The sequence below is a fragment of the Bolinopsis microptera genome, chromosome 11 (genome assembly GCF_026151205.1).
Source record: "Bolinopsis microptera isolate Bmic1 chromosome 11, MBARI_Bmic_1.0, whole genome shotgun sequence".
NCBI lineage: Eukaryota > Metazoa > Ctenophora > Tentaculata > Lobata > Bolinopsidae > Bolinopsis > Bolinopsis microptera.
In genome coordinates, this window is record NC_087082.1 from 12,638,279 (window position 1) to 12,647,895 (window position 9,617).

Sequence of the window (9,617 nt, forward strand, 5' to 3'; positions counted from 1 at the left end):
TAAGGGAAGAATCCGTGGGGCACAGTAATTGGGGCACAGGGGCACAAGAGGATAAAGATCCGACTATAAATTCAAATTATTTGGAAATTTTTTTATTATTGGGAATTCATACTTGGGAATTTCAAGAAACGAATTCCTCCGACTCTCTGGCCAGTATATGAACACTGAAATTTCTGTACCAGCGCTTTTGTTTCTTTTCGCGCAACAACGAGTGCAAAGTGGCCTGGCTCAAGCATTACAGCATTACCAAGGCGACTGAAAACAAAATATTTTTTGTCAAAATCTTTCTTTTTCACTTTAGTTTAAGTTATATTTAACCAAAACCCATAATCATGGGTAGAGTGTACCGCTGCCAGTGTCTCTCTTTCCCAAACAAAAGGCAATGATATCAATTTGAATGACCGTTATCAAATGCAAAATGATACCGAGAATGAAATCGGTCGCTCGCTTTTCCCACTCATTCATGACTTACGAATAGTAATAAGTTTCGATTTATAACATGTAATCTATTTCAATTGTAAATGAATGGGAAAAGCGAGCGACCGATTTCATTCTCGGTATCATTTTGCATTTGATAACGGTCATTCAAATTGATATCATTGCCTTTTGTTTGGGAAAGAGAGACACTGGCAGCGGTACACTCTACCCATGATTATGGGTTTTGGTTAAATATCATCTCTTTTTGATTATAATGTCAGGATAATTTACAAAGCCGAAATGTAAACTCATAACTTCATTAATATTTATATTGATAATTAGGAGGTAATTTCATCGATTTCGAAATTTTACCTGACTGAATATGGCACTTTTTACTCATTCAAGTTGGCATTAAATTCATATATAATTCCATTTAAATATCGCGGGAAAGCATAATTTATTCGAAATCACGAATGAGCAAAATTGTCACCTTTCGCACGTGCAAACTTTGAGCGGACGTTGCGTGCGCATACAATATTGAATCACCGTAAATTTTTGCATAGCAGTATTTTATATATAATTTAATAAGCATGCAAAGTTTCAGAAGATTTCATATAGAACTTGGATCACAACGGGACTCCAAAGTTGATAAAAAATGGTGAAAACAGCAATTTTCAGTAATTTTAGCAATTTTCTATCAATTTGGGCGTGTCCCCACGTGTGCAACTTTTCGATTTTCAACTTTAAAACTAGCCTATAACACAATTTACACCTTTAGGAAGCACAATCGAGCTCCACAACCCAAGGGATGGCCCAACACCAGAGAATACTAATTCACAACTTTTGTATTTTTATAAAATTATTCTTCAAAAAAGCACTAACTTCAATAGCGAATATCTTTATGAAGGAGCAAGGTAGGAAAATTTTCCGGTAGATTTGTAGAATGCTTGAACAATTATCTAAGATGAAAATGTCCTCAGATTTTGAATAAAATTACTTCTTAATAGTGTAAAATCGATTTGAAAAGTTGTTACTTTGTCAAAAGTCAAGTTTTAAAAACACTTAACTTGATGACGTCATCAAGTGATGATGATGAAGTTAAATTATTTTTCAATACAATGTAAACTAAAGCTTAAACGATTATCTTTAAAACCTGTGGTTCGAGATGACTGTATCGTTTATACTTTCGAATCTACGGACACTTAAATGTAGGCTACAATTGACTGCAAAAAGCGTCTATACATACATATATATATATATATATATATCTTCACGACAATCTGTTGTAAAACAGGGGTTCCAGAAAACCCACTTCCCGATACTCCTGAAACATGAAATTTTTTTTACAGTCGATTTGGATAAGGTCTAGACGCCCTACAAAGTTTCATATCTCTAACTCAATTTTAACATGGTTTTTAAGGCACCTGAATATGGCGATTTTGGGTTTTTTACCTAATTTCGTATTACATGCTGGCGCGTATTTTGCGCAAATTTCTTAAAAACCTCCACATAACTATTTCTTATTCCTGTCATCTTTAACATTGAATTAGAATGTTTTGAACTTAAATATGCCTGCTGAACTACTTTCGATGAGTCTTAATGCCTGGAAAACAATATAAGAGGATATACTAGTATAGGGGGTAAATAGTATTGTGAATATAAGGGCGACGGTAATGCTTGCCAGCATTGTGATTAATATAATAAATTCAAATCTTATGATATTGTTATTATCTTAACAGTTACTATTGTAGCTTAAGATTTTAAATTTATATTCCTTGTACTGATACTGCGTGTTTCATACTTCTCCTAATTAATTTAAAACTTATTCATATTGCAAAAGAACACTAGTATATAGTATATACGCACTAGTATATACGCACCATTCAGGAAAATACTTTTTGTCTCAACTTTGCCCCAACTGTGCCTCTAGCTTTGGCTAGCTAGATTACCAAATTCCCAAAGTTGATTTAATTTCAGGTTTATCTCCACTCAATGAAATTGTTTTGCAAATAGTGGCAAAAAAACTAAAAAAGTAGATTAGATTGAAGCCAAAGGTGAACATATCTTTTAGTTTAGGAATGAAGGCCAAATTGTCACGTTTTTTCTCAAGGGACAGGTTAAAGTTGCATTCTTGATTTATTTATTTCTCTATCATTAGATCGTTGTCAGAACCACACTGAACAAATTGAAAATCATATCAGAAAAATGGACAAACGAGAAAAGTACAATTCAATACAAGGAAAATTCGAAACGATAACGCAAATAAAATGTAATCTCAAAATTAATCGTAATATCGATATAAAATCAAATATTACATAAAAAATTCACTCCCAAAAATGGTCCTTTTCATAAAATGTTGGTTCTCCGAATCTCCACAGCTTAGTGAACAAGCCGAAATCGATATTGGCTAAGTAGGGGTCTTTATTTAGAATAGAGGTCTATATTTCAATTGTGACATGTGTATTTACAGAATTTGTACAGTTTCATGATTTACATGACTGTAAACTGTATAGCGATGATCAAGTAAGATGCTTTGGTCTTCATAATCTTAAAAAGATTTAACAATCTAATTTCTAAAAGACTAAAACTCACTAAAAGTTAACTGTTAATCACTGAACCACCAGCCATGTATGGTATAAGGAACCTTTACTAAATTATCAAACCTAGCTAAAACCTTCAAATCTTTAGCGTCCCAAACTATCAGCTCAGTCGTACTGTTGATCGTGTCATAAACTTGTGCCACTATCACTCCATCGTCTTCTGAAGTGGGTTTAGGGTTTGCTGCGAAGACCGGCTCCATCACAAGCTTGCCATCCTCGTGCCAGGTGGTAGAGGTCTTCTTGCAGAGGTCATACTTCAGCAAGTCCATGTTATTGGGGTTCATCTGCCACTGCTGGAAGTAACAGAAGCAGTATTCCTTCCCTACGTAAGCTGGATTGATAAAAGGAAAGTCGACTAAGGCATCAACTGGCTCCCAGTTCCTGGGTAAATCCTCTATGGTATACTGGTTGGTGTTGATGTTGAGGATATAACGTCTGAGCGTGGTGTCCCAAGGCATGTTCTTGTACATAAATTCAGGGTCTTTCATGAAGGGGATCTTCAAGACGTCCAGAAGGCATTGCTTGTTCAGATCAAGTGCGTGGACATCAGAAGTAGTTGGAGCGTCCATCACTACTTCCGTCTCTCCCTTAAAGTTGGTCCTCTCGAAAGAGTTCATGACGTGAACTCCTCTTGCTGGGGGCAGTTCAAATGTGTGAAGTTCTCCTGTTGCTATTGAAATGACATGGAAGTAGAAGGGGTTGTCGTATGTAAAGCGCATGCTCTGGCATAAATGGGTCATATCAAACATTATATTCATGAAGGACTCTGGGGAGAACTGGAGATTCCACAGTGGTACAACAATGAAGTTTTCTGTGGCACCGAACATGTGAAGCATCCTGATATCAGACATTGATGTGGGGATGCTGCCTATCTTTCTTGTCTTAATTTCTCCGAAACTGGTCGCTGAGTACTCGAAAAAGTCGTAGGATAGTTCCGACATCTCCCATGGGAGCATGGACATGGTAAGGATGTGGTTGAAGCTGGTTCCAGAGACGTGCTTGGCGTAGTGAGTCGCGGAGAACAATGTCATTCTGGTAGATCCAATTGTAGCAACAGCTCCACTAAGCAGAGGGCATTTGTATTTTAAGGAGTGAGGCAGCATTTGTTGCATCATCGGGCTCTCTCCTGTAACTGTTACACTTTTACCGTTATCCAGATCCCATATAGCGATGTTTGCGTTGTCTTTTTGCTCCGGTTTGGCCATCATAACCTGAAGTTCCTCTTGCATGGTAAGATCGGGTACCACATCACCCGCATACGCGTTCGGGGCTAGGATATTGTCTTTCATCGTCTTGTTATAAAGATCTGAAGGGATCATCTTTGCGGTGTACTTCACGGTTCCATCTCCATCAAAATTCCAGCCATGGACTTTAGCTAAACCATCAACGACATTGTTGACGGACCGTCCACCGTGCTCAAACAGACCAGGTCCTATTCTGCAAAGAGTTCCTTTCAGCCAGCTGGGCGGGGCTCCTTCCGTCTTAGTAAGGGCTAAGTCGCTGTAATCATTTGGTTCTGATGAGAGCAGTGCTGTCATATCTCCAGATCCGAGGGTAATCCAGCTGATTAGTATCAGTGCTCCTAAATGAACCTGGACCATACCTGGTAATAGATCAGTGTTAGGAAAGATCTTGGAAAGGAAAGGAAAGGAAAGGAAACACAGTACTTACTTATGCGACAAGAAATTGAATAAAATATAACTAAATAATTTAAACAATATGGTACCAGCCATGTCTAAGCGGCTCTCCTCGAAAAAACTTTCTCTCCTCAGTCCTCATCGGAGCAGAAAGTTAAAACAAACACTTGCTTTATAATACACTCCAAGGACTAGATACTCAATTTATGAATAAGACTGCACAAATATTTTAAGAACCTAAACGTACTTTAATTGACATTTAAAAAACACACTTATGGAATATGGATGTATATCATTCATCAATCATTATTATATATAATGTTCTGAGAGTTGTATAGCAACAGACACACAGTCACAGTAGGAGCTAGGTCGTAGTTGAAATTGTAGCGATAACAGATAAGATAAGCGAACTCGATAATCAAGCGTAACAAAACTACACACTACACAGTCACACGTAAAAGAAATAAATTGATTTCAACTATTTTGCGACATGATAAGCGGAATAGTTCTTCTTGTAGTTGTGCTGGTGTCCCGTGTTTGGCCGAAGTTGGAGTTACTGAAATGTCTACTCGCTAATCATCGATTGAGTTTGAGAGAAGGAAGGTCCAGCTACTTAGCTACGGCTACCTATAATGATTAATAATCCTGCCTTGATATCATGAAGGATGCTACTAAATGATAATGAAACCCCATTCAATCGTAAAACTGAAACACTGGAGGGTCACCAAGTTCCGTTAACAAATCCTGATATAAACTGAAGTCAGCATCAAATGCTATTCAGCCTCCCTCGTACTGTGAGCTGAAAGTTTAACAGAACTTAATAGACAATAGTGTTATATCTAAATCTAAAGTACAATATCTTACAATATGTCGGGATCATTTCGGAGACTAATTTTTCTAAGTCATTTAAAGGGGCGATGGAATTTAAAGTATGTGATTTTAATTCCGTTCTGTCGAGTTCTACCGTCACTATAAGTATAACGTCACTTTAAGGCGTGTCACGTGGAAGTTGTTATCAAATTTGTCGTTCTGCTCGTTTCCGACGTAGCAATATTATGAAACTTGGGTGATATACGAAGAAGACGGAACAGTTCACATGTCTTTTGGTGTTTTTGTTCTTTTTCAATTCTGAGGAAACGCTATTTGCGTGTTAAAGCTCCTGATAAGAATCTTTTTATCTAACATAACAGTTGTGGAAGTTTCGCCCTACTGTTAAAAGTGGTGAGCTGTCTTTAAATCACTGAGATTTTTATTGGAGATTTGTCCAGTTCAACTTGAAGTCCAGTAGTGAGTCTGTGATGTATTGACAAGTTATAGAATGAACCTGGTGAACTTGTCCGTGATGTATTGATAAGTTATAGAATAAACCTGGTGGACTTGTCCGTGATGTATTGACGAGTTATAGAATGAACCTGGTGAACTTGTCCGTGATGTATTGACAAGTTATAGAATGAACTTGGTGAACTTGTCCGTGATGTATTGACAAGTTATAGAATGAACCTGGTGAACTTGTCCGTGATGTATTGATAAGTTATAGAATAAACCTGGTGAACTTGTCCGTGATGTATTGACAAGTTATAGAATGAACCTGGTGAACTTGTCCGTGATGTATTGACAAGTTATAGAATGAACCTGGTGAACTTGTCCGTGATGTATTGACAAGTTATAGAATGAACCTGGTGAACTTTTCCGCCTGCGTACTCCCTCGGGGCACCCTCGATATCTCTGCATTTCTGTGCGCACCGTAATTTATAACAGATGATTTAAGTCATGAAGGGTAAATTATTTAAATATAGCCATACTCCATAAATGCTATTATCTGCAAAATTTGAAAAATAAGTATCGCACATGAGCTGTTATACAAGGAATGTGCTAGTTCCCTATTCTGCTAAAAAGAATTGAATTAAATTTCAAGATTATCTCTGTTTTTCAGAAAATTCTGCTAACAAATTCTGCTAACAAATTCTGCTAACAAATTCTGCTAACAAATTCTGCTAAATTGAATTAATTTCAAGGTTATCATCGTAGAATTGTGATACAGATAACGTTATCATCATCGCATAATTTCATATTCTTGATTCGCCAGTTTCTCTGCCATTTTCGGGTTATAAATACTTAGTTAATGAGGTACGAGATAAAAACGAAAACTTTGATAATTGAAAAAGTTTAACAATTAACATCGCCTGTTAAACAATTTTGCGGGGTAAGGTCTCACTCAAAATAGCTGTGCGCATCCACAATTATAGTTATCATATTAAGTAGCTTTAAAGTTTAACAATCAATTATCTTATGAGTAATTTGTCTAGAAACCATTTTGTTAATGTTATCATACGATCGTTTTTAAAGGTTCTCAAGTTTTAATCCCTGCATTCAGCATTATAAAGATCTTAACATCCCTGCATTTCAGGTACGTGGAATTTAACCTGGTATACGACCGAGGAACAAAGTTTGGACTCTACACAGAGAACGCCAGGATAGAGAGTATTCTAATGTCACTACCTCTCACTGCTCGGTGGGAGTATATGAACAAGCCTGGACCTAGAGAGAATGAATTGTTGGAGGTTCTGAAGAAACCTGTGGAATGGTGTAGTGAATAGGTTTAATTTTACTTTTAGGATTTATTTTCATATCTATTTTTGTGAGATTTTTGTATGAATCTACAGCTCGTCCTTTATAGTTGAGTTGTTTTTTGGGAATATTACCTTAATTTATTAGTGCGGTTATTGAAAGTCAATTTTTGCAACGTATGATAGCTGAATAAAATAACTTCATAGCAAGTTTTGATAATACATTTGTATTTAGTTTGAAATATTAACATTTATTTATAGATCAACGATACCATTAAATTCGGTAACAAAACTTGAAAACTTGTTGAAATTATTTGTAAGGTACATAAAGTGACTCGAATTCGAAGTTCAGTTAAACTGTCTTCGAATTAAAATACAAACTGAAACAGGTAACTTATAATTATATAATATACAGGTATATATATTACTCGAACCTAGTATATATTACTCAAATTTTCAGATTGTCTAGTTGAGGAATGTGGCGATTTGATTATAAGAATCGTAAAAGTAACTGTACAAATTTAAATATTAAAAGTATATGGTATAGTCTGGTTACAATTCCGTGATTTTCCAATAACCTCAGCAGATACCGCTAAAAGATACATAAAACAGATAATCGACTGTACGTGTAAAACACGATTTCAAAGTCCGTGACCTTTTTGAAGATCGTCAGTATCTCTTGATAGTTGTCTAACTCTAAGTGGTGCCCTCACTATAGCTCTATTGTTGGTAAGCTGTTCTGACTGTGATCCTCGTTTTCCACTGGGTACCGGATACTGGGCCCTCTGGTTCAACTTCACAGCAGCACCTTCACTACTCGCCCTACTCCCTCGACCACCGGCTGAGGATTTGTAGACTTTGTCAGCAGCCAGATCCGTCTCACTGACAAGACTGGCGCTCATGAGTTTACTTCCCCCACCAACCACTACCTCCGTCCTAACCTCCCTTCTAACCCTGTACTTAAACAACCCTAGAATACTCTCCCTGACTTTCCTCATCCTTATCAGATAGATAAGCGGGTTGGTACCAGCGTTGAGCAGCATAGAGAAGGGGTTAAGGAAGGTGTAGAGATAGTGGTTGGGATCTTTAGCATTAAACCAGGTAGCAGCTGCCTTGTAGTCCACCAGATAAAACAGGAGGTAGTTCCAGTAAGGGATGTTCAGGATGATGTACAGACTTGTCACGAGGACGATTGTGACACTGGCGTGACGACACCGAGCGTGGCTTGTCTCGTCTCCCACGTTCTTGTCTCGGACCAGCAGAATGAAAACTGATATGAAGCAGCTTATGAGAATGGGAATGGCAGGCCAGAGGAACGGGAGAATTCCAACAAGCATTAAAATTACTTTGTAGGCTAAACTGTCACTGTCCCATCTTTCCCTTAGACTAAAGTTACAGGACGTAACAACGGCGTAGTAATGGTATTTCTTACCAACAATAAACGGCAGAGCTGCTATCAGAACCTGAGCCACGAAGTAGAACACACAAAAAAGTTTAAGCGGCAGCAACTTGAGCTCCCTCAGAGGAAACAGCAGACTTTGAGTCCTGACAATGCTCTGAAGAGCCACACTCAGTACACTCAGCTGACTACCTAGACTAAACAACACCCCCGCTGTGTTACACACCACCACGTTATCATACAGCATGCTCTGGCCGTTGTAGAGCCGGGAAACACAGAACGGGACCATGGAAAGGGAGGTGGTGATGTCCGTCACCACCATCATCAGGTAGAATTTGTTGGAAATGTGCCGGATTGACTTGTAGAACGCGGGGAATGACAGGCTGTTTAGGAAGATGCCTGAGAGGCAGACCAGGGAGCCGACTATACCGAAGGCGAGGTTAGCTGTGGTTACTGGATCGTCATGGAGCAATGTGCTGTTTTCTGTTGTTTCCATGGTTGTCTACAATCTATATCTCTGAAATTTTGTTAATGAGAAATATTGAGATTTGATTTGCCACACTGCAAAATATATAGTGGTGAGATGCAGTAAAGAAATGCTTTCACTACAATGATATAACAACGCTATCTAAAATGCCGAATTTCAGCTGTACAACTCAAAGAATAGCTGAACTTAAACAGAAGAGTTCTCGCTGTCGGTCTTCGTGGGGCCACTTGTGGTCAAACACTTGTAATATATTTGAACACTATGTATCTATGGTGTCATGTAACTAAAACAAACTAAACCTAGTTAAATATAGTTGTGGTGCAGTCATTTTGGTAGTTCCAGTTCAACATTCAGTTGGGAAGTGGAACTGCTGTTAAATATCATGTCCTTCCATTTTAACTTACAGACCGGACTACAGACGTCATCTGGCGAAGTTAAACATTTATAATTCAGTTAAGATCCGGTCATGCTCAACTCTGGATAGGAATTGTTAACCTTGTGACATAAGAG

The 9,617-nt window shown here is 37.8% G+C and overlaps 3 protein-coding genes across 3 annotated transcripts in view; 2 read left to right on the forward strand and 1 right to left on the reverse strand.

The window, feature by feature from the left end:
* Positions 1 to 7,263, forward strand: part of LOC134823458 (oxygen-dependent coproporphyrinogen-III oxidase, mitochondrial-like) — a 40,214-nt gene extending 32,951 nt beyond the window's left edge. The window contains exon 9 of the mRNA XM_063834922.1: positions 7,062 to 7,263. Within this exon, the coding sequence (XP_063690992.1) occupies positions 7,062 to 7,251 (190 nt within the window). The 3' untranslated portion in view covers positions 7,252 to 7,263. The remainder of the gene's footprint in view (positions 1 to 7,061) is intronic.
* Positions 1 to 9,617, forward strand: part of LOC134823462 (ras-related protein Rab-10-like) — an 85,152-nt gene that overhangs the window by 23,005 nt on the left and 52,530 nt on the right. The window lies entirely within an intron of this gene.
* LOC134823245 (uncharacterized) lies at positions 2,767 to 4,616 on the reverse strand. The gene has a single exon (XM_063834639.1). It carries the CDS (start codon positions 4,553 to 4,555, stop codon positions 3,023 to 3,025), a length of 1,533 nt encoding a protein of 510 aa, XP_063690709.1. The 5' UTR covers positions 4,556 to 4,616; the 3' UTR covers positions 2,767 to 3,022.

Coding starts and splice junctions, on each gene's coding strand:
- LOC134823245 (XM_063834639.1), bottom strand. CDS start 4,555: ATGACAGCACTGCTCTCATCAGAACCAAATGATTACAGCGACTTAGCC.